General features: G+C 44.7%; 1 protein-coding gene across 1 annotated transcript in view; it reads left to right on the forward strand.

Moving 5' to 3' along the window:
* The first annotated feature begins 318 nt into the window (after positions 1 to 318).
* Positions 319 to 23707, forward strand: part of LOC140389719 (uncharacterized) — a 119367-nt gene continuing 95978 nt past the window's right edge. The window contains exons 1-5 of the mRNA XM_072474168.1: positions 319 to 432; positions 4552 to 6955; positions 19014 to 19364; positions 21653 to 21772; positions 22501 to 22601. Of these exons, the coding sequence (XP_072330269.1) occupies positions 385 to 432; positions 4552 to 6955; positions 19014 to 19364; positions 21653 to 21772; positions 22501 to 22601 (3024 nt within the window). The 5' untranslated portion in view covers positions 319 to 384. The remainder of the gene's footprint in view (positions 433 to 4551; positions 6956 to 19013; positions 19365 to 21652; positions 21773 to 22500; positions 22602 to 23707) is intronic.

The following is a 23707-nucleotide window of genomic DNA, read 5'->3' on the forward strand; positions in this document are numbered from 1 at the left end:
CTGAATTGCCCCCTGTGTCATTGATACAATATAACAATATTTCCAATGTTACTGAACACTTCTGAACTCTTAAAATGGATAGAAAGTAAAATATCGAAGAACATTTTTGCATGAACACTTATCAGTTGCAAACAAAAATTGATAATCTTTAATCAGATTAAATGAATACATTACAGAGGAAAGTCCACTCAGAAACTGAATAAATAAACAGTGATGGAGCGTGTCAGTATCTTTTAAAAGAGCATAATAAAAGCGTGTTTATCTAACGTTTGAAAGACAACATTCATTGTCGCATTTGCTCAAAACATTGCTTGACTGTTCCCTCAGTAACAGTGATAGTTTTGGAAATACTTGTTCAGGAAGATCTCACGCTGTAACACTGCAATGGCAACATACCCTAAACTATTTTGTGTGCTTACCTTACAATTTCTGGTAAGATTTTTCATTTTTGTTCAGTTCAAATAGTTAATTCCTTGACTATTTTTGCTTTCATTAATGCTATTAACATTGTTCATGTGTACGTTAATCTTTACTTTAATATGCTTTGCAGCTGTGTTTTAAAATTAAGCTCCTTTGCAACGCTTTGGATAGTTTATAATATAATAATCTTTATTGTCACAAGTAGGTTTACATTAACACTGCAATGAAGTTACTGTGAAAAGCCCCAGTCGCCACATTCCGGCACTGTTAGGGTACACGGAGGGAGAATTCAGAATGTCCAAATTACCTAACAGCACCTCTTTTGGGACTTGTGGGAGGAAACTGGAGCACCTGGAGGAAACCCACGCAGACACGGGGAGAACGTGCAGACTCCACACAGACGGGGACCCAAGCCGGGAATCGAACCTGGGACCCTGGAGCTGTGAAGCAACAGTGTTACCCACTGTGCTACCGTGCTGCCCAAATTGACGGTTCTTCCATTTCATAAATTATTTCATGTTCTGTGGGTATTGGCAACACCTACTCTTACACCCATTCCTAATTGGTAATGGGCCAACTTCTTGAACCAATGCAGTCCATGTGATATAGGTGCACCCACAGTGCTATTAGGAAGTAAGTTTCAGGATTTAGACTGAAACAGTAAAGGAATGGCGATGTAGTTCCCAGTCAGGATGATTTGTGGCTTGAGGGCAACTTGCAGGTGGTGGTGTTGTTGGGCATTTGCTGCCCTTTTCCTTCTAGGTAGAGGTCATGGGTTTGAAAGATGCTGTCAAATGAGCATTGGGCATTGCTGTAGTATATCTTGTGCCACTTTGCACTGATGGTGAAGAGAATAAATGTTTAACATGTGGAATGGGATGTCATCAATTGAGCTGCCTTATCTTGGATGGTATTGAGCTTCATGAATGTTGTTGGAGCCGCATTCATCCAGGCGAATGGAGAGTATTCCATCACCCTCCTGACTTGTATCGTGTAGATGTGGACATGCTTTGGGGAGTTCGGAAGTGAATAACCCGACGTAGGATTCCTAGCTTCTGACCTGCTCTTGTCCACAGTATTTATGTGCTTTTAAAGTTTCGGTGAATGGCATTCCCCAGGATGTTGATGGAAGGGGATTCAGCGATGGTCATGTAATTTAATGTCAAAGGGAGATGGTTAGATTCTCTATTGTTGGCGATGGGCATTGCCTGGCAGTTATGTGATGTGAATAGTACTTGCCAGTTTTAAGCCCAAGCCTGCATGTTGTCCAGGCCTTGTTGCTGCAGACACAGATTTCTCCAGTGTCCGAAGAGTCACGAATGGTACTGAATATTGTGTACAATCATCAGCAAACATCCCCATTTCTTACCTCATGGCGGAGGGAACATCATTCATAAAGCAGCTGAAAATTGTTGGGCTTAGGACACCTGAGTTACCGGAGCCATTGGAATCAAAGCTTTATCGAATGCTTCAAATATTTGAATGCACTTCCAGCATTTGTATGATCAGTAATCTATGGCTATATTATTTTCTGGAGTAATGCTGGAATTTGGACTTCTTAACAAACAGCAATTGTGATGACCCCCAGCAAGTCTTCCAGGATCAGCTTAGTTCAAATAACTTTACATTTATTGAATCGGGGTCAAAGGTCTGCGGTGTTCTCCAGCACTAGTCTGGCTAATGTTTGCTGGCTCAGTTGGAGGGCACCACAGGCCAACAACTATGAGTACCAATTAAGGCACATCCCAGCATAAGTGTGTCCATGGCGTGCAGAAACACTTGTGTCTTTTAGTTTGTGGAAGGATGGGGTTGCCGCAGAGGTTGGTCTTGTTGCTTTTGCAGTCGCCTCTGAGCCAGCAGCCTCCAGTTTCAAATGCCACTCTAAGAGCCTATTAGGTTGTTAGTCAGCCTATGAATCCTTTCAATTCTCCAAGGGAAAGAGTGTGAAAATATGAAAATAAACACAAAAGACCTGCTGTTGCTTTGGGGGTAACTTGTAAAATAAGTTTTTTTTAATTTTCAGGGCACCAGGTTGGTTGCCTGGCCTCACAAATGGATCTCCTAACGTGGAGACCTATATGCCTCACCTCACTGTGATGTACAGATACATTGGTTGCTGACTGATCCATAAGTGGAAAACCTTGGCAAAGGGGATCCACTACCTCAACTCATTTACCATTTGCCTTGTAAAAGATTGATGTTATTTTTGTAGCATGTGTATTCATGGATATATTGCCTTGACCTGCACACAGGAAGTGACATGTCGGTGGCGCGTGAGTTCTTACCAATGTGGCTACAGGAATGGTGTGTAGGAGCTGTTGAAGATCTTATAGTAAACGATTAAGTTGTAGTTCTTTCCATCATTCCTACAAAACCCAGCAACTTTACAATTCCCACACCTTACATGGCAAATAGGAAACTAACAGAATTAGCAGAGAGATGCAGTACAACTTTGACTATGCCTTTTCTGTGGTATTGTGGGTGGCGGGAAGAGCGCAGAGCAGGGGGGATGTGGTCAGGTAGAGGAGCTAGATGGGGAGAGAGGTTGATCCCATTGATTCCTGCTGGGCGTCTGTTGGATCTTAGGAAGATAGGAAGAGGAGCAGGCCATTTTGCCCCTGGAGCTTTTTCCTCCATTGAAAGAGGTCATGGCTGACGTGCATCTTAAATCTATTATCCTCCTTGCCTTCTTATGTTTTAATACCCTTGACTAGCAAAAATCTATCAATCTCAGATTTAAAGTTCTTAATTGAGTTAGCATCTGTTGCCTCTTAGGGGGTTGGGGGTCAGTGCGGGGGTTGGGGGCGGGGGAAGGGGGTAGTTGCACACTTCTACCACCCTTTGCATGAAGTTGTGTTTCCTAACTTCTCTCCTGAATATTTTGACAGTGTTTTCCTTTGTTCTAGACTCACCTATCAGTAGAAAATGTTTCTTTCTATCTGCTGTTGTGTTATGCTGCTTTGTGTTGCATAAGCTGCTTCCTTGATGTATGCTTTGACAAAGGAAGCTCCAGACTATGAAATGAGTTCAACTTGTTTATTGAACTATTAGCATAGTTCTTAAATGTGTTCGACTCTCTGCTAATCTAACTGTAGTAGCTCAGTCTATCTTTACCAGCCTGCTCTAAGCCACGTGCTGGGTGTGATGCTGCTGATCAACCCTGATGTACTCTCTAGATGTCTGTCTGTGGAAAGAGGCAGGGCATGTGTGCCCTGTCCTTTTATATGGGTTGTGAAGTGCCCCCTTGTGGTAATGCCACCTCTGGGTGTCCTGATTACACATTGGCTGTGTCCTGTTGTAATGACCCATTGGCTGTATGTCTGCATGTCATGACATCTCTGGTGCTCCCTCTAGCGGTTACTTAGTTGTAGTGTATTTACATTAACCCTTTGTGTATATACAGTGATACATATCACCACATCTGCTTTACCAATTCCTTCAAAATCCTAAAAACCGCAACCAAATCACCTGAACTGTTCATATACCAGGAACTAAACACCTCATTTATGTAATCTTTCATTATAATTTAACCTTTGGAACCCTATTAACATTCCAGTGAAACCTTTCTTCCGTCTCTCCATTTATCTGTAGATCCTTGTGAAGGTCTGGTTTCAGAAGTGGTTTACTCTAGCTATACTAACCATGGCTTAATATAGCTGGAATTTATCTCTGTAGTTATAAAGGTTAACATTTGATTAACCTTTTCAATTATCCATTTGTACCGCACCACTACATATTAGTGATCTGTGTAGATGAGCCCCTAAATCTCTTTGGATTTCTACAGTTCCTGGATTTCCACCATTTTGAAATATTCAACCCTACTTTGTTGTGGTCCAAAATGATGGTCTCACACATATCTCATTAAAACCTGACTGCCACTGTTTTAACTATTCAATATCACTTTATATTTTTATGCTTTTGTTTACATTACTAACTATGCCACCAACCTTTGTGGTAATGCAAACTTGTTTCATTACGTTACTTAAGTCATCAATAAATATACTGAATAGTTGAGGGCCAAGCACAGAACCTGTGACACACGGCTAGTCAATACGTTTCATTTTAATCTTTTGCAGAATTTCAGAACCACTGTCTGTGTGTGAATTAACATATACTGCTTTCTTTTTTCAGATCTGGGTTGCAACAGCAACAATTCAAACCGATCCTGTCACCACTAACACAGCTGTAGACATGAACATGACTATAGAATATGTTGATATGATTAATTCTGAGAAATCTTCAGCAACTCATCCATCACCATTTTCTCAAAAGCCAGGATACACAGCAACAATGCAAAAAATAAAAGCAGATAAAAGGAGTGGCATCTATCCATTAGGAAGCCATTCGAAGAAAACTGTAGATAAAACAAGGAGAGATGATCGAAATAAAGAAGATACTGCTCTAATAACATCAGAGTTACTTTCAGCATCCAGAAAGTTTAGTACAAGTGGAAAAATGACCAAATTGTCACACGCACCAATCCACCTAAAATCGCAGGAAAGGCAAAAACCAGTGTTGGCTACAGTACAGCCATTAATTAAACCAGAATTTACCATGCAACAAAAGCAACACAACTCACTGAAGCTAACTCAAGGGTGTTCAGTTCAACAACAAATTAAACATAGTCCAATCAAAAGCATTGAGCAAAACATTTTTTCTAAGACATCACAAGAAACTCAACAAAAATCCAACCAGACATTAATGGACACAGCATTCCAAACAATAATAGAAAGAACTGAAGGCAAAAAACAATCTGCACTGAATGAAACTTTCCTGAATACAGAGACAACGACACGACAAGAAAATCAGAGAACAGCGATTAAACCTTTTGCAACAACTCCAGAAAAAATTACACAGAGAGAAAACCAGACATCAGTCAATACAACTTTCCCAACAACAGTATCAACTACACAGAGAGAAAACCAGGCATCAGTCAATACAACTTTCCCAGCAACAGTATCAACTACACAGAGAGAAAACCAGACGTCAGTCAATACAACTTTCCCAACAACAGTATCAACTACACAGAGAGAAAACCAGACATCAGTCAATACAACTTTCCCAACAACAACAGTATCAACTACACAGAGAGAAAACCAGACATCAGCCAATACAACTTTCCCAACAACAGTATCAACTACACAGAGAGAAAACCAGACATCAGTCAATACAACTTTCCCGACAACAGTATCAACTACACAGAGAGAAAACCAGACATCAGCCAATACAACTTTCCCAACAGCAACAGTATCAACTACACAGAGAGAAAACCAGACATCAGCCAATACAACTTTCCCAACAACAGTATCAACTACACAGAGAGAAAACCAGACATCAGTCAATACAACTTTCCCAACAACAACAGTATCAACTACACAGAGAGAAAACCAGACATCAGTCAATACAACTTCCCCAACAACAGTATCAACTACACAGAGAGAAAACCAGACATCAGTCAATACAACTTTCCCAACAACAGTATCAACTACACAGAGAGAAAACCAGACATCAGTCAATACAACTTCCCCAACAACAACAGTATCAACTACACAGGGAGAAAACCAGACATCAGTCAATACAACTTTCCCAACAACAACAGTATCAACTTCAGAGAGAGAAAACCAGACATCAGTCAATACAACTTCCCCAACAACAGTATCAACTACACAGAGAGAAAACCAGACATCAGTGAATACAACTTCCCAAACAACAGTATCAACTACACAGAGAGAAAACCAGACATCAGTCAATACAACTTTCCCAACCACAGTATCAACTACACAGAGAGAAAACCAGACATCAGTCAATACAACTTTCCCAACCACAGTATCAACTACACAGAGAGAAAACCAGACATCAGTCAATACAACTTTCCCAACAACAGTATCAACTACACAGAGAGAAAACCAGACATCAGTCAATACAACTTTCCCAACCACAGTATCAACTACACAGAGAGAAAACCAGACATCAGTCAATACAACTTTCCCAACCACAGTATCAACTACACAGAGAGAAAACCAGACATCAGTCAATACAACTTTCCCAACCACAGTATCAACTACACAGAGAGAAAACCAGACATCAGTCAATACAACTTTCCCAACCACAGTATCAACTACACAGAGAGAAAACCAGACATCAGTCAATACAACTTCCCCAACAACAACAGTATCAACTACACAGAGAGAAAACCAGACATCAGTCAATACAACTTCCCCAACAACAGTATCAACTACACCGAGAGAAAACCAGACATCAGTCAATACAACTTCCCCAACAACAGTATCAACTACACAGAGAGAAAACCAGACATCAGTGAATACAACTTCCCCAACAACAGTATCAACTACACAGAGAGAAAACCAGACATCAGTCAATACAACTTTCCCAACAACAGAAGAATCAACTGCACTCAGCGAAATCCATACCTCACCAACATACATTAAACCTACATCATCAGCTACCACTACTAATATGCAGAATGAGACCTCACCAAATACAACAAAGCCTGCAACATCAGAACGGCTGACAGGTATAGTATTAAACCTCAGCAAGGAACACATTATGTAGTCTAAGATATGCACTTACTGCTTTATTTCATCTGTTCTTTTCTTTCCAACAGAATACCAGTTCTTGTGTTTTGCTGAATGTCTGTTTGTGGAACAATAAGTTAATATGATGTTTGATTATATTTTAACTCAGTATCAGACATCAGCAAATGTAATACTGTGTATGTACCTTTTTCATTCTGTTCCCTCTGTTGTCCAGATTAACCTTTTGAATTACTCAACATCCAATCCTTGTGGTTAAAATCTCTTTCACATTCCTTTTTCTTGACAACTTTGTAGAATGTTTCAACCCTTTGATAATTAATACCATCTTAACCAACATTAACCCATCCTCTGCTGAGAACAGCACCCTCAACAACTTTAACTGTGTATTCACAATGGTCCATTTCATTAATACAGGATAAGCCGATGTTCACACTGATTACTGTTTTACTTGCTCCTGGATAACACATCAGTAACATTTAAAATAAATAAATTTACAGTACGCAATTAATTTTTTTCCAATTAAGGAGCAATTTTAGTGTGGCCAATCCATCTACCCTGCACATCTTTGGGTTGTGGAGGCGAAACCCATGCAAACACGGGGAGAATGTGCAAACTCCACATGGACAGTGATGCAGAGCAGGGATCGAATCTGGGATCTCGGTGCCGTGAGGCAGCAGTGCTAACCACTGCACCACCGTGCTGCCCCTAACATATCAGTAACATTATCCACACTCCTAGTATCTAGGTATTTCAACAAATTCAAATTATTCTCCTCTGTGCACTATTCAATCCATTTCAAATAATTGAAAGAGATCCATAGAATATTTACAGTCCTGAAGGTGGCCATTTGGCCCATCGATTCTGCACTGGCTCTCTGAAGGAGCATTCTACTTAATCTCATTCTCCTGCCTTATCCCTTTCACCTTGCACATTCCTTTTTTTCAGATAGCAATCCAATTCCCTTTTGAATACCTGCCTCCACCACACTCTGGGTAAAAACATTTTTCCTCATATCACTTCCACTCCTTTTGCCAATTATTCCAAATCTGTGCTCCCTGGTTCTTGATGCTCTCTTGAGAGGGAACTGTTTCTCACTATTTACCCTGCCCATAGACCTCAGCATCTTAAATACCTCTATCAAGTCTTCTCTGAACTTTCTTTACTCCAAGGAAAACAGGTCCAACTTCTCCAGTATATCCTATAGTTAGAGGTATTCAAAAGGGAATTGGATTGCTATCTGAAAAGAAAGAATGTGCAAGGTTAAAGAGATAGTTACAGTTCTTTATTCCTGGAATAATTCTTAGTGAATCTCCTCTGTACTCTCCCTAATGTCTTCAAAGCCTTCCTGAAGTGTGGTACCCAGAATTGGATGCAGACAAGGCCTAACTAGTGTTTTATACAATTTCAAATTGAATTTCTTACTTTTGCACAGAATGTTCCTTTGTATCAAGCCTAAGTTACTATTTGCTTTATTAACTGTTTTCTCAACATGCCCTACCACCTTCTAAAACAGTCATTCAGTTTGAAGCCTTGTTAGGTTAGATGAGGATACCATTTTCAACTGACCAAAATTAAAGCTGCCACAGCAGAAGCAGCAGAATTAAATCATTGAGATTCTTGCATAGGTTTCCATGCAGTATAAAGTCAAAAACAGGCCATTCACTGAAACCACTTCTGGCTGCTATTTATGCTCCACATGCACTTCCTTCCACTCAACGTCCTCCCCCCTTATCAGCATATCCTTCTCTTCCTTTTTCCCTCAAAAACTTATCTAGTTTCTCTTAAATGCACCAATGTTATTTAACTGACCACCCATGTGGAGTCGGTTCGATAGTCTTATTGTTCCCTTGGCAAAGAAGTTTCTCCTGAATTACTTCTTGGATTTTTAGTGTCCATCTTTTATGTATGTCCTCAGAAGTTGTACTCATACATAAGTAAAACTATTTTTTCTATGTCTACTTTCTCAACCCCTTTATAATTTTAATTGCCTCTATTCCATCAGTCTTCTCTTTTTTCGAGAAAATGCACCGGCCTGTTGGATTGGATTGGATTGGGTTTGTTTATTGTCACGTGTACCGAGGTACAATGAAAAGTATTTTTCTGCGAGCAGCTCAACAGATCTTTAAGTACTTGAAAAGAAAAGGAAATAAAAGAAAATACATAATAGGGCAACACAATGTAAGCACCGGCATCGGATGAAGCATACAGGGGTGTAGTGTTAATGAGGTCAGTCCATAAGAGGGTCATTTAGGAGTCTGGTAACAGTGGGGAAGATGCTGTTTTTGAGTCTGTTCGTGCGTGTTCTCAGGCTTCTGTATCTCCTGCCCGATGGGAGAACTTGGAAGAGTAAGCCGGGTGCGAGGGGTCTTTGATTATGCTGCCCGCTTTCCCCAGGCAGCGGGAGGTGTAGATGGAGTTGATGGATTGGAGGCAGGTTTGTGTGATGGACTGGGCTGTGTTCACGACGCTCTGAAGTTCCTTGCGGCCCTGGGTCGAGCAGTTGCCATACAGGCTGTGATGCAGCCCGATAGGATGCTTTCTATAGTGCATCTGTAAAAGTTGGTAAGAGTTAATGTGGACATGCCGAATTTCCTTAGTTTCCTGAGGAAGTATAGTGGCTGTTGTGCTTTCTTAGTGGTAGCATCGACGTGTGTAGACCAGGCAGATTGTTGGTGATGTGCACACTTAGGAATTTGATGCTGTCAACCATCTGTACCTCGGTCCCGTTGATGCTGACAGGGGTGTGTACAGTACTTTGCTTCCTGAAGTCAATGAGCAGCTCTTTAGTTTTGCTGGCATTGAGGGAGAGATTGTTGTCGCTGCACCACTCCACTAGGTTTTCTATCTCCCTCCTGTATTCTTACTCGTCGTTATTCGAGATCCGGCCCACTATGGTCGTATCGTCAGCAAACTTGTAGATGGAGTTGGAACCATATTTTGCCGCGCAGTCGTGTGTGTACAGGGAGTAGAGTGGGGGGCTAAATACGCAGCCTTGCGGGGCCCCGGTATTGAGGACTATTGTGGAGGAGGTATTGTTGTTTATTTTTACAGATTGTGGTCTGTGGGCTAGAAAGTCGAGGATCCAGTTGCAGAATGAAGAGCCAAGTCCTAGGTTTAGGAGCTTTGCTATGAGCTTGGCTGGGATTATGTTGTTGAAGGCGGAGCTGTAGTCAATAAATAGGAGTCCTTGTTGTCGAGATGCTCTAGGGATGAGTGTAGGGCCAGGGAGATGGCATCTGCTGTGGACCGGTCTTTCCTTTCAATTCTGACATCATCCTCTGCAATTCTCCAGTTCCTCTATCTTGATTTTTGTAGTACCAAGAACAATAATATGCGCTGCACTGGAACTAAATTCTGCCCAAGATTCTATGTAGGTTTAACACAACTACCCTGGCTTCCAATTCTATTCCTATAGAAATTAAAACCAATGCTTTGTTTGCATTGTTATGACTGTTTTCCTGCTTTGCTACTTTTAATGATTGGTGTATTTGTAACTCTAGATCCCTCAACCCCATTTAAGCTCTCATTTGCTAAGGAGGATGTTGCCTCCATGGGCGGCACTCTGGCACAGTGGTTAGCACTGTTGTCTCAAAGCGCCATGAACCCTAGGTTTGATTCCGGCTTTGGGTGACTGCATGGGTTTCCTCCAGGTGCTCCGGTTTCCTCCCACAGTTCAAAGAGGTGCAGGTTAGGTGGAGTGTCCATGATAAATGCATGGGGTTACGGGGATAGGGCAGGGTTGTAGGCTTAGGTAGAGTGCTCTTTTGGAGGGTCGGTGCAGACTTGATGGACTGAATGGCCTCCTTCTGCACTGTAGGGATTCTCTGGATTTTATATTCTTCCCACTAAAATGCAATCTCATACTTACCTATATTGAAATTAAATTGTCATTTACAAACCAATTCCAATTTGTGGTCTTTTGAAATTCACTTCATCTGCCCCAGTACCCAGGGCTACTCTATCTGTTCCCTCTCGAAAGTATTCAATAAGTTTGGGCAAGCATAACCTTCATTTTTAGAATCCATGCTGACTATTCATTGTTCCATTTTTTCATAACTACTTGGAAAGTTGTGTGTGTTATAATGATGTAAGGGCACCAATCGCTCATAAGATATTGTGTAAAAAGATTGTGGGTTCATTTATTAATTCTATGCACATGTGGACATAAAGCTTGAGGACATCAGAGCTGCAAATCTGTGTGTGTGTGTGTGTGTGTGTGCTTTGCTCCAGACCAAAGTGAAACTGAGGTTGGATCACATGACACACTTATCTTAAAATGACTTTGTGCTGCTATCTCTTAAAGACATAAAGCTACAGTTATATTTTTAAATCACCAATATTAATTCAACTGGTTTATAATTCCATGGACTTGTTTTGTCCCTCTTTTTAAATATAAGAATAAGATAAACTGTCCTTTGGTAACTGAAACTCCAGGTGCGATCTAACTGAAAGTATCATTTGTGTCAGGTTTTTCTGGGAGTGTCCCCGGGTTTCCCACCGCTATCTAATGACTCTAAGGGCGCAATCTAGCAGCCATGTCGCGCCGGGCGCAAATCTGAGAGAGCCGGTTAGATTGTGGGAGAGTTGAATGTTTTCTAATTTAACCGGCTCGCTCCTGTTGGTGAGTACTAGTTCCCGCCACAGTGTGGTGAGAAACCAATAATTGCCAATGTGGTATTATCAGGTATTGCGGTACCTAAGAGGCTGATGACCATTGGTTAAACCTAGGAGTTTACCATTGGCTGTTGATGCGTAGCTCCGCCCTGACAGGCAGAGTATAAGAACCGGTGCCGTCCCAGCAGCCTTCACTTTCTGTGCCGAAGCTGCTGGGGAACAGTTCTAGTCGATTAAAGCCTTCAGTTATGAAATCACTTCGCCTTGAGTGTAATTGATCGTGCATCAATTTAATCGACTAGACTTAAGCTGGAAGGATGGATCTCCGAATCAAACCCGAGTGCTTACAACTCAGCCCCCACGCGGCGAACTCGGCTGCAATATTTAAACACTGGCTGGCGTGCTTTATAGGCTACCTCGAGACGGCCGGAGGCACCCCCTCAGAAGGACAGAAAATGCATCTCCTGTGCTCAAGGATCAGCCCTGGGATCTACACCCTTATCGAGGAGGCGGAGGACTATGATGCTGCGATCGAACTGTTAAAAGGACATTATATCCGCCCTGTAAATCAGGTCTACGCACGTCACCTGCTTGCAACTAGACGGCAAAGCCCCGGGGAATCATTGGAGGATTTCTACCGGGCGCGACTGGTGCTGGGCCGAAACTGTGGCTGCCCGCAAGTTTCGGGAAGTGAGCACACGGAATTTTTAATCAGGGATGCCTTCGTAGCAGGTATGAGCTCCTCAGTGATCTGCCAAAGACTCTCCTAGAAAAGGACACCCTGGGACTTACAGAGGCTTGGGCCCTGGCAGGGTCCATGGACGTAGCCTCCCAAAACGACCAGTCATATGCGCCCGACCGTGCGGCGGCCCCCTGGGCTGCGTGGCACCCCACAGCGGCAGCCCCACAGACCTTCCCCTTGACCCCGCAGGCCTCCGCGGCGAGATGGCCCACTAACACTGCCGGGCCCCGCTGTTTCTTCTGCGGGCAGGCGAATCATCCCCGCCTGGGCTGCCCGGCCCGCACCGCCACCTGTAAAGGGTGTGGCAAGAAGGGCCACTTTGTGGGGGTCTGCCAGGCCTGCGCAGTGGCCGCGGTCTCCAGCGACTCCGGACTGCCGCGGCAACCCCCCCTTCAGGCCCCCACCGGCCAGCGCTCACCGCCACCCCCTTATCCTAGGGCCACATGCGACCCGCGGGCGTGGCCATCTTGCCCCCCGGACACTACGCTGGATGGGTGGGCACCGCCATTTTGTCCATCCCCGCCGCCATCTTGTCCATCCCCGGCCACCATGTGCGACCCATGGGAGACGCCATCTTGGATGGGGCCCCACGCCCCCAGCACGGCCGACTACACGCTGCCTGATAAGAACTCGCAACTGCTTCATCTGGCCTTGGTGACACTGGACCAAAGTCGACCGCGGACACTTGCAACAGCAACAACGACGGTCTTCATCAACGGCCACGAGACGTCTTGCCTGATTGACTCTGGGAGCACGGAAAGCTTTGTTCACCCCGACACGGTAAGGCGCTGTTCACTTGTTACCCACCCGTAAACCAAAGGATCTCCCTGGCCTCCGGGTCACACTCAGTGGAGATAAAGGGGTTCTGCCTAGTGAACCTCACTGTCCAAGGCAGGAGATTCAACAATTTCCGCCTTTATGTCCTGCCGCACCTTTGCACGGCTACCCTCCTGGGGTTGGACTTCCAATGTAACTTGCAAAGCCTGACCTTTAAATTCGGCGGCCCTATACCCCCCCTTACTGTCTGCGGCCTCGCGACCCTTAAGGTCGACCCGCCTTCCCTGTTTGCGAACATCACCCTGGATTGCAAACCCGTCGCCACCAGGAGCAGGCGGTACAGTGCCCAGGACCGGACCTTCATCAGGTCAGAGGTCCAAAGGCTGCTGAGGGAAGGGGTCATCGAAGCGAGCAACAGTCCCTGGAGAGGTCAAGTAGTGGTGCTAAAGACCAGGGAGAAACATAGGATGGTCATTGACTACAGCCAGACCATCAACAGGTTTACGCAGCTGGACGCGAGCCCTCTCCCTCGTAGAGCCGACCTGGTAAACAGGATCACGCAATGCAAGGTTTTCTCCACGGTGGATCTCAAGTTCGCCTACCACCAGCTACCCCTCCGCAAGTACACTGCCTTCGAAGCAGATGGGCGGCTCTATCAATTTTTAAGAGTTCCCTTTGGTGTCACTAATGGGGTCTCGGTCTTCCAGCGAGAGATGGACCGAATGATTGACCGGTACGGCTTACGCGCAACGTTCTCGTATCTGGATAACGTCACCATCTGCGGCCATGACCAGCAGGACCACGACACCAACCTCCGCAAATTTCTCCAGACCGCGAAATTCCTTAACTTAACGTACAATAAGGATAAATGCGTGTTTAGCACCGACCGTCTAGCCATTCTAGGCTACGTAGTGCAAAATGGAGTTATAGGCCCCGACCCTGAGCGCATGCGCCCCCTTATGGAGTTCCCCCTCCCTCACTGCCCCAAGGCCCTGAAGCGCTGCATCGGATTTTTCAGTTATTCCGCACAGTGGGTCCCCAACTACGCAGACAAAGCCCGACCCCTAATCCAGTCCACAACCTTCGCCCTATTGACGGAGGCCCGCCAGGCCTTCTGCCGCATCAAAGCAGACATTGCAAAGGCTACGATGCACGCCATCGACAAGTCCCTCCCCTTCCAGGTCGAGAGTGATGCGTCCGACGTAGCTCTGGCAGCCACCCTCAACCAAGCGGGCAGGCCCGTGGCCTTCTTCTCCCGTACCCTCCATGCTTCCGAAATTCGCCATTCATCGGTCGAAAAAGCGGCACAAGCCATAGTTGAAGCTGTGAGACATTGGAGACATTACCTGGCCGGCAGGAGATTCACTCTCCTCACGGACCAACGGTCGGTTGTTTTCATGTTCGATAATGCACAGCGGGGCCATCCCCTGCCCAGACATGACCGCAACCACCGTCATCAAGGCCCTCCAGGGTATCTTTACACTGTTTGGTTTCCCCGCGTGCATACACAGTGATAGGGGGTCCTCCTTTATGAGTGACGAACTGCGTCAATTCCTGCTCAGCAGGGGCATTGCCTCAAGCAGGACGACCAGTTACAACCCCCGGGGAAACGGACAGGTGGAGAAGGAGAGGGAGAACGGAACGGTCTGGAAGACTGTTCTACTGGCCCTACGGTCCAGGAATCTCCCAATCTCCCGCTGGCAAGAAGTCCTCCCGGTGGCCCTCCACGCCATCCGGTCGCTGCTCTGTACAACTACCAATCAGACACCTCATGAACGTCTCCTTGTTTTCCCGTGTCAACCGTTTGCCCCAACAGCGCCGCCTAGGGGTGACGAAGATGCCAGTGAGGTCGAAACCACGCTCCCGGAGTCGCAACCACCTGGACCCCCACCAGAATCACCACCGAAGCCCAGACGATCCAGAAGGACGACCAGGCCACCCGATCGACTAATTGCTTTGCTGTGACTTTAACTGTGAACGAACACTTTGTAAATATTCTCGACAGCCCTGTAAGGATATAGCACGGTCCCTCCATATCTGATCATACCATGTTAAAGGTGACTGTTACCACTGGCCACCACCCCTGCCGGACTCTTTTTTTAACAGGGGGTGAATGTGGTATTATCAGGTATTGCGGTACCTAAGAGGCTGATGACCATTGGTTAAACCTAGGAGTTTACCATTGGCTGTTGATGCAGGCGGAGTATAAGAACCGGTGCCGTCCCAGCAGCCTTCACTTTCTGTACCGAAGCTGCTGGGGAACAAGTTCTAGTCGATTAAAGTCTTCAGTTATGAAATCACTTAGTCTTGAGTGTAATTGATCGTGCATCAGCCAATTAAAGCCAATCTCCATCCCATTAATGGAAAGGACCCCCTATCTAATGGCCTCCCATGATTTAGCCAGCTCCCCAGTGAGCAGTTACGCGGGCACAGGTTAGTACTGGTCCACACAAACATGGACCAGGCATCACGACACCTGGGGGTGATTTCCCTGGCCAGCGGAGACCCCTGAGTGGTCAGAGGTAGGGCAGGGTGTCCCCCTGGCCCTCCCCCTGGAATGTGGGTACTGCCAAGGTGCCCGGGTGGCACCGCAAAGCCAGCAGGAGAACTCCCAGAGTGCCAGGGTGGTAGTACCAGGGTGCCTGGATGCCAGGGTGGCACTGCCAAGTGTCAGGGCCTGAGGGGAGCTGTGCCCATGAAAGGAGGGTGGGGAGGCATTAAGTGTGGGGCGTGCAGGGTGGGTGTGTGGACCAGCCTCCCTGGGGCACTGGTAGATCCCAGGAAGCCAGTAGATACTGGGTAAGCCTGCCTAAAACGGTGCGCGCTGTTTGATCACACCCAATTTGGGTGGTATTCTGATTCTGACATCTCGTGAGGTCTGGGTAGATCTCGTGTGGTGTAAAGGTTGCCGGGAATTCGGCAGGAGGTCTCTCCCGGCATCTACCGGCTGTGCCGCGCTCTTGCTCGAGTGACATGCGGCCATTAGATCGCACCATCCATAACATCCTGAGTAGAAAAAGCTCAAATTTAAATGATGTGCATCTAGTTTAATGCGAGACATGTTATCCCGCTGCATTGAACGGACGGGAAATCCCACCGCTTGCCATAAATTATGACTCCAGTAAGTAGACAAGGTGAATAATTATAAGGAGACCATTGGGACTATAAGTATGGTATTGATATTGCTATCCAGTGGTACTCACTCGCCAATAACCTGCTCACCAGTGCTTGGTTTGGATTTTTAAAAAAGTATTTTTATTTAAATTTTTAGCATTTCAACATTTACAAAATATTACAACACAAAATAAAATAAACCCAACACAACACCCCACCCCTGCTCCCCCAGTCCCCCAATCAATCCCCTCCCAATGGGTGACGGTAACTAGTTCCCCGAAATGCAGAATAAACATCTCTTATGGAACCACTCATTTGCCCCTCCTAGGGCAATTGTCACCTTCTCTAAATGCAGGAACTCCATTAGATTCCCCAGTCATGCCAAGGCACGGGGTAGAGAAGCTGACTTCCACTCCAGCAAACCCTCCTGCGAGCGATCAACAAGATGAAGGCTAAAACATCTGCCCCAGCTCTCGTCTGCAACTCCAGCAGGTCTGACACCCTGAATATGTCCCCCAGGGGAATAGGCTCAAAGTTCACATGCAAGTTCGCCAACATGGTGCTGAAGAATGACCTCCAAAATTCCTCCAATTTTGTGCAGGACTGGAACATATGTATGTGATTAGCTGGGTCCATCCCACTCTGTTCACAAATATCCTCTATCCCTCAAACAGCCGGCTCATCCTCGACTTTGTCAGGTGCACCCCGAGTACCTCTTTAGTTGTATCAACCCCAGCTTCACACACGAGCTGTATCATCCCTCCGCACCACCTCGCAGCACAATCGCTCCTCCAGTACCATCCCCTGCTCCTCCTCTCACTTGGCCTTGACGTCCTCCGGACATCCTTATCTTCTCCCAAAATCCTCCCATAAATCACCAAGACGATCTCTCCCTTCAACCCCATCACTTTTTCGCAAAGTCCCGCACCTACATGTACCTAAAACATACACCACGCAGGAACCCAAACTTCGCCCCCAACTCCTTCAAACTTGTGAACCGGCCTTCCAAAAAGAAATTGCCTCCATATTTTTAGCGTGGTAACCACCACAGGACTCCTTGAATACCTCCCTGGGGCAAATGGGAGTGGCACCGTTGCCAGCGCCTGCAACCTCGACCCCAACAAGAACCTGCCTCCATCCTTATCAACAAAGCATCCGTCTCCCTTTACCAACCCCGCACCTTCTTCACATTCGCTGCCCAGAAATAGTACAACAAGTTCAGAAAGCTCAACACCCTCCGACTGCCGCCACCTCTGAAGTACCGTCTTCCTAATCCTAGCCACATTACCTGCCTAGACAAACGATGAAACCAACCTATCAACACCCTTAAAAATTGATTTCAGCAAAAAGCCCAACAGGCACTGAAATAAAAATAAAAACCGTGGCAAAATATTCACCTCCACCGCCTGCACCCGACCTGCCAATGGCAGGGGAAGACGATCCTACCTCAGTAGATCCGCCTCTTTCACAACGTTTCTTTTTTCCTAAGTGACTACATGCACCCCATGATGGTAAGATCTGTGGGTGCACTGACTCTTTAAATCAAATGTTTCCAGACTACCTGAACTATGTATAGCAGGCAATGAAAGTTCACACTCTCATGGTACCACACTGTTTGCAGAGGTTCCGAATTGCAGTTTTCCTGAAGCGTAGGTGATTACACAGAAAACGCTTGTGAATTAAGGAGCTGAGTGAAGTCACATCATTAATACAGGATGTACATTGAAAACAGTGCCTGGACTTTACTTGGCCACTCTTGCCAGGTAAAATTGAACCTTATCCTGAAGTGTGGCAGTTCTTGGGGTGGTGAGGATTGCATGAAGCCTCCCGTCACACAGCTGTACCTCCCTCTCATGGGTCTTTCTGCTCCCAGAGTGCTTGTTGTTGTTTCCTTTTGTTTTTTATTTGAGCCAATAACATCGATAGAATCTGGAAGCCCTTTGTGCTGCAGGACCTCCATGGCTGTTGATTCTTCAGAATTTCTTCATTGTCAGACCATAAGACATAGGAGTAACTGTAGGCTATTCGATCCATCAAGTTTGCTCCTCCATTCAATGAGATCACGGCTGATCTGATATAATAATCCTCATCTCCTTTCCCCCTCCTTATCCCACCTTGTTTCCCTGTCTGATTAAAATTCTTTCTATCTCAGCCTTAAACATAGTTAATGACCGAGCCTGTACAGCTCTCTGTGGGAAAGACTTTCATAGATTCACTACCCTCTGAGATAAAAAAAATTCCTCCTCATCTTTGTGCCCAGAGTTCTCAAAAAAATCATATCCCTTAGGAGCATAATTGATAAAGTTTATTATTGCTCCGAAACCATCTCATGTACAGAATCAGAGTAACTGGTGGATAAATTGATGCTTTAGCTGTGGAATATCCTGGGTGGTTGTAAGTTGTTGATATCTTGCCAACTGGAAGAAAATCCATCTCTCTTTCTCTCTCCATACCAGAGATTGAAATAGCACTGCTAGAGTTCCCTTGAAATAGAGCAAGCTCCCAATTGGAAAGTGCCAACAGCTGACAGGCCACATGGCTGCAATGGCTCATTAACCGAGTTCACTTCTTTACTATTGCTGCTGAGAGTCGCTACAAGTCAGCTTCTGGTGCAATGTGTATTACGATTGGACAGACCATCGGAATATTAAAATTTCACTTCAGCTGAGTGCTGCGATACAAAAGTCAGATCTTATGCATGATTGTCATTTGCTACATGTTGTACAATTTTGTATTTTGGAAAGGACTCACGCTCAGTAATGTTTACATTTTTTCATCTTGTCTTCTAGAGACTACACAAGCTCCCACAATAACAATAACTTCAAAGTCAACAATTCCAAACCTAACAATTTCAACTCCAATGCAAACAACACCAAATCGAACAACTACACCAACAACAACTCTAGCAACAACAACTCCAACACCAACAACAACTACACCAACAACAACTCCAAGAACAACTCCATCTGTAACGTCCATGCCAACTTCAGCTTTGCCCTTAACAACCACCACCAGAACTCTGACAACTCCAAAGGATCCATGTAACCCTAATCCATGTAAAAATAATGGGAGCTGCATTGTGACAAATGAATATGTTTGTATTTGCCCATCCAATTGGACAGGAATAGACTGCAGTGAAAGTAAGTATGCAAATCAGCATGGTTTGAAAAGAGGTCAGGTTTTGCGATTCGTTGTTTTAAATTGTTTTCACTTTTTTTATGTAAGTTGATTTCAAGTTCTAAATTAATTCCAAACAATTCCACTGTTAAAGCTATAACCATGACCTACATATTTCAGAAGAAAATTAATACCATTGTTGCTTACGGAAATAACAAAAAGTCTCCTCCTGCAAATTTCTCTCATTTGTCTCTGCTCTCCGAATCTGTTCTTTGCTGCCCTCTTTTCGTCTTCCTGTTTGTCACTCTCTCGGGATACCCCTCACACAGTTTTGGCATTGTGGTTATTTATCTGCATGTCTCTGACTGTTTTCGCATTTATCCCCTCAGCATTTATATAATTTTGCTTCTTTCTTCTTCGATCGAATGCAGGGGGCCAGCCCCCACAGTGTACTATGGTAAAACTGCCTGCATAGTGTGCACAGTCTCCCTATAAGACTGCATTGTGACAAACGTACCTGTGCTATCAACTGAATACCTATGCCAGGTTGTGATTACCAATGTGTCTTGCAAAGCTTGTACTTGGAATAACGATACCAGGGGGCCAGAATTCCCCGACCGTTTGCTGGCGGTGGGATTCTCTGGCCCCGCCTGAAGTGCAGCCCCATCCAAGGCTTCAATGGGAAATCCTGTTAACAGTGGTGGGAGCAGAGAATCTTGCCACCAGCAAACGGCGCGCCACCTTCCACTGCCGAGAAACGCCCTGCCGCGGGAGCGGGGGGCAGACGAATCCTGCCCCAGATCTCTAAGAGCTTCAAACAATTTACATGCACGTTTGTTTGAGATCTTTGCTTGTATCATACTTCGATCTCACACCCCTGAGATCCTGATAGCTCGATTGTGCATAAACTTAATGGATTTTTCTAAGTAGTTTGGAAATTTGAGTTACTCAGGGTATGATAGTTGTGTACTTCATTTAATATATCCCACATTTCACCAAAATGTACAAGAATGAATGAAATGGCCATCCTTAATGCAGACAGACTAGGATGACATTATAGATTTGAAATTTCATTATTACCCCTCTAGGATTTGGTCATTTAAATTTCAGCATTATGTAAAAAAGAGATTGGGACCAGAGTGAGGGTATTACTATACTTTAAAAAAGATGTGAATAAAGCAGACAAAGGCCATCTGCTATTGGCTGTTAAGAGTGGCTGTCTAGAATTCCTTTACAGTGTTATGGGCCAGGGTTTAGAGAACCCCAAAGAGTATCATGGAGTTCACCTGACCCACAACTTTTAATAGATTGTGGTATGGGGAGCACACGGCCCACTCTACAGGTGTGGTACAGCAGAAATGGAAAAGTATTTTTTAAAGCAAAACAATGTTTATTCTATGAAATCAAGTTAACCTTTTCAAAACATACAGTGAACATCTTAGCAACCATTAATTCAAATACAACCCCCAAAGAATACAACACTAAGTAATCCGTAAGCTGTCCTTTTAACATCCAGAAGAGTTTAAAAAAAACTTTAAACAGAAGCACATCAGGTTAAAGTCACTACTTCGAGCAGTTATTAGTTTTACATCACCAAAGGATCGATTTACATTCTTTAGATTATAGAGAGAGACTCTAATACACCTTCTAGCTGTGACTGCAGCTATCCAGCTCTGAAAACGAAACTAAAACACACCCTGCAGCAAACAGCCTAAAATGAAAGTAAAAAGCTGACAGACAGCCCAGCTCCACCCCCTCTCTGACATCACTGCAGTAATAAACACCCATTTCTTAAAGGTACTCACACTACAGATATTTATATATACACCCATTTATAAACACCCATTTCTTAAAGGTGCTCTCACATGACAACAACCCACCTCTGGCGGGTGCCCAGCTCATGCCCAGTGTAACACAAACACCCACTGCACTCAGTGCAGGAGCTATCTCCCCGTTATTGGGCAGGATCAGAAAGAAATACCTCCAGAATTTACATTGTCAAAGTTTCACCAGAAGATGAATCTTTGGAGTTTTGGGCCTATCCTTATTTAATAGACTTAGCTACGTTTGTGGACGGTGAAGCATAAAATTGTCAATTAACATTTACTTACAGGTTCACAGTTGAGTAATACCGACTTGGTATTAAGGGGTAGCTGGTGCTCATGGCAACGTACTAAGTATGAATTTGTATCGTCAGGAGAACGAGTAAGGGAGATGGGGGTAAAATCTATCTAATTCTCATTCAGCATGGTAGAGGACATAAGTTGGAAATGATTGAAAATCTTACTGAGGAATTAGTTTCTCTCCCCAGGTGCAGTCTGTGAGAAATCTACATACCGTTTTAATAATGGTCCTAATGTGACATTTGACAAAATTCAGTTGGGGTCAATTGGATTTTCAAGGGAGATTTGTCAGGAAAATACTCCAAATGGTATGCAAATTGAATTCAGTGTTCTCCGTTTATCCGAGTACTTATAACTTTCTTCTATACAGTGTACAATTAGTTATTTACTTGATTGTTGTTTACCTGCCTACTATAGTCTTCATTTTATTTCTGATTTATTACCCCTCTTATCCATGTTTCTGAATGAAAATAATATGTTCCCTGATTCTCACCCGTTTCTGACTGGAGTTGCCTCTCTGGTGGTCACAGCTCTTCTTGATGGAGCTGAGAGTTTCTGACCTTTGATACTTTTGTGAAACCTGTAATTTCTGCTGGCTGCATGGAGTTTTAATTAAGTGAGGGTGAAGGGAAAAATCAAATGACCAGATTTAATTAAAAACTCCAGAGGAAATGACAAAGAATGTCTCGTGCCACAATCTTTATTGTTATTTGCTACCTTCTAAAATAAAGAAAAGGCACAGTACGGGCTGGATTCTCCAGTCTGTCAGCCGCCTGTCCCTTGGCGGCACCATTCGCTGACCGCGGAGTTCTCTACTCCTGCCGCTTGTCAATGGGATGTCCCATTGAAGCCATCCCACGCTGCCGGGAAACCCGCAGGTGGGGGGTGCGTTGGTGGTGGGAAAAGTGGATCGATACAGCCGGAGAATTCCAGCCCTTGTCTCTCAATTTTTGTGAATATTTTTGGCAACAATGTCAAACGGTTGTATCATATTTAATTAACACAATTACATTTATTACCTTTTATTGTTTATAAGCTGGATCATCACTTGCGACACGACACTGCATGCGCAATGGAAGCTTGAAACTGAGTACGCCAGAGAAATTTGATTGTAGTATGAATCTGCAGGGTGTTTTGGTAAGGCTATGTAAAACCATAAGCAATAAATTAATATAAACAAGATTAAACATAATATTCTTTTTGATTCATATTGTTGGGGAAGCAGTTATAGTTCGAGGTCGATGATAATCCATTTGCCTGGGTGGCATGGTGGTGTAGTGGCTAGCACTGCTGCCTCATGCGCCGAGAACCCAGGTTCGATCCCGGCCCCGAGTCACTGTCTGTGTGGAGTTTGTACACTCTCCCCGTGCCTGAGTGGGTCTCACCCCCACAACCCAAGATGTGCAGAGTAGGTGGATTGGCCACGCTAAATTGCCGCTTAATTGGAAAAAAAAGAATTGGGTACTCTAAATTTTTTTTTTTTTAAATCCATTTGTCTGTTTCAGCTGAAGCAATGCAAATGGTTGTGATAGCACTAAGAATGGATCTTTCAAGGTAGAAGTTCAGTATAATGATGATGGTCTGACTTGGATGACCGCAGTCACAATTTAAGTTGTGGAACAAGTGCTCACATCATCCCTGGCCAGTCCCCAAGTGGCTGAGCGTTGTCCAGATTTCAATGTGGGATTTTACCACTTGGGTCAGGTTGTTGCCCCTGTCCTTCTGGATGGTAGTGATCGTGGGTTTGGAAGGTGCTGTCTAAGGAGCTTTAGTGAGTTCCTGCAGTGCGTCTTATAGATAGTACACACTGCTGCCACTATTTGTCGATGGTGGAGGAAGTGAATGTTTGTGGATGGGGTGCTAATCAAGCGGGCCGCTTTGTCCTAGATGGCATCAAGCTTCTTGAGTGTTGTTGGAGCTACACACTCATCCAGGCAAGGGGAAGAGCATTCTATCACAAACTTATGTCCAACCCAAATTGATCAGCAGTACTCTGCTGTTGGGCATTCAGAGTGAGTGAAGCAGTGAGTAGTGTGTTGACTCTGCTGGCCAAGGTGGTGAACTTATGATGGAGGAAAGATTATTGACAAAGCAGCAGATGATGGTTGGGCCTAGGGTACTGCCTTGAAGAACACTGGCAGTGGGGGGACTGAGATGACTGACCTCCACCAAACACAACCATCTTCCTTCGTGCTAGATGTGAGTCGAACCATTGGAGCATTTTCCTCCTGATTCTCATTTAC

Source organism: Scyliorhinus torazame, chromosome 14 (assembly GCF_047496885.1).
Source record: "Scyliorhinus torazame isolate Kashiwa2021f chromosome 14, sScyTor2.1, whole genome shotgun sequence".
Taxonomy (NCBI): Eukaryota; Metazoa; Chordata; class Chondrichthyes; order Carcharhiniformes; family Scyliorhinidae; genus Scyliorhinus; species Scyliorhinus torazame.